The 2,091-nt window shown below is 37.3% G+C and overlaps 1 protein-coding gene across 1 annotated transcript in view; it reads left to right on the top strand.

The window, feature by feature from the left end:
* Nucleotides 1–2,091, top strand: part of nlk2 (nemo-like kinase, type 2) — a gene marked incomplete at its 5' end in the record, with an annotated part of 18,981 nt that overhangs the window by 10,707 nt on the left and 6,183 nt on the right. The window contains 1 exon segment of the mRNA XM_014032942.1: nucleotides 221–419. Coding sequence (XP_013888396.1) covers nucleotides 221–419 — 199 coding nt within the window.

The raw sequence follows: 2,091 nt of genomic DNA, 5'->3' as shown, positions 1-2,091 counted from the left end.
TGACTTATCATGAGAACAAACGTATTCACGCGTGACTTTAATAACATTTCTTACTTAATGGAAACACTGCTAGTGACGATTGTTAATCTGAAATATTCACAGCTTTAGTTTGATCAACAACACCAGCTGATTGGCTGCCAACATGAACTGGTCTTGCTGTAAAGTGTCTGACAGTAAATCTGCTTGACTGAACCATCTAACCAAAGCCTTTGGTCTTCAGTGTAAGAGGATTTCAGCCAAAGATGCCCTGGCTCACCCGTACCTGGATGAAGGCCGACTGCGCTACCACACGTGCATGTGTAAATGCTGCTACAGCACGTCGTCTGGTCGGGTTTACACCAGCCACTTTGAGCCGCTCACTAACTCCAAGTTTGATGACGGCTTTGAGAAGAACCTGAGCTCCATCAGGCAGATCAAAGGTCAGCTTTACTCTGGTTTTTCAGTTCTAAACCAGGGCACTACCTGTTTGTCTTTCCAAGCACTGTCTGGTGCTGCCTCATCAGCAGGTCCTCACTGGACCAGAAGAAATAAAACCTGCTTTCATCAGGAGCTGGAGGCAGTGCTATGGGGACTACTGAGCAACTGTCACAAGTTTCCTGTTTAATGCTGGGACTTAGYTTGGTCATTTGTCTTAAAACCAGTTAGAAGTAGCTCTGGCACTAGCCCTGGTTTGGAACTGGATGCCTTTTTTAATATTTTTTCTTATTTACATATAAATGCCACTCACCAGCTAAATCTATCTTATTTAAATGAAGTAGTAATAAAATGATCTGAATGCATCTGAAATCTTTCACTTATCAGGTTYAGTTTATTGTATGATTGATATAAACTATACACCATAACATTATGACCACATTATAATCTGGTAACCAGGGGTATACGACACAGCAAGTAAAACTAATCTAGTCTTTATTCCTATAGCTTTGCCTGACATAGACTGAAACTTAGCTTAAGTCAGGCTTTATTGTGAATTTCACTTAGATATGACATTTTCTACAGGCTGTCTGCTTCACTTTGTGTGTTTTTTCACATGAAAAGGGGCGTTCTTCACAACATTAAAAAATTAATAAATATATTAAAAATAATAAAAACAACTCTGTTGCATCAAGACTTTAAATATAAAGAACAGCAGTTTGTATTAAATGAAATATGAAGAAAATCATTACAGGGAAAAACTGTTGGAACATTTTGAGTAATGTAGCAGAAAATAAAAATGGGAGGTCATAAAACATGCTGGTGTTTAGGTTCAAGACAGGAATAAATAATGGATTAGTTATTCATTTAGATATTTACTTCATAATATTTTATTTATTTATTTAAATACGAGCACTTTTCAAGAATGAGTTTCTTGATTGCTGGATCAAGAGACTGAAGAGTGACTTTTAGCCAAGATTCTTAKGTTTCTATTGGTACCAAACATGTCCAGGTTCAACTGACAGATCTTAAGTTAACAGAAGGTAAAATAAATAAAAAACTGGAAAATCAGTTCTGCTCAAGAAGTTAAGAATTACTCTGACCTTCACTTAAAGTGAGACTGAGACAATGGATAACTGACTTTTAGGCTTAGCTTTTAGCTAAGAATGTTTTGACACTTAAGTCCATTCTTAACAGCATTTTTAAGAGTAATTCTAACCAGTTTGATAAATACAGGCCCTGAACTGCACCATAGTCATGATTACTTGTGTCTATGTGATGAGAATGTAAGAAATTATTATCCTGTCAAAATTTCATACATAAATAACATATGTTATCTGAATTACAGTGACAAAAAAACATTTATACCTTAAAAGGAAAAAAGTTGTATAGGTCCTCTGGACGGATTCTTCTTTAATGAAACGTTTAGTCTCTCTTCCAAGAGACTTCTTCAGTCTGAGAGTTTCAGGCTAAATTCAGGCTTTTGAATCCTGCCTTTGCGGTCCTGAACTTTGCGGTCGCACCAACAAGAATCCCTTTGGTTGAGATGATCACAGCCACAGAATCAGCCATTCGAAACAACAAAATCCCAGGATTTGAAGAGGAATAAAGTTTCAGCCTGCCTCAGCAACGCCAAACCACCACCTTCTAATATCAGCAGAGAAGAGAGAGACGCTC

This window comes from Austrofundulus limnaeus, unplaced genomic scaffold (assembly GCF_001266775.1).
Source record: "Austrofundulus limnaeus strain Quisiro unplaced genomic scaffold, Austrofundulus_limnaeus-1.0 Scaffold1582, whole genome shotgun sequence".
In the NCBI taxonomy this organism is placed as follows: domain Eukaryota; kingdom Metazoa; phylum Chordata; class Actinopteri; order Cyprinodontiformes; family Rivulidae; genus Austrofundulus; species Austrofundulus limnaeus.
This window is presented reverse-complemented; position numbering and strand designations above follow the sequence as displayed.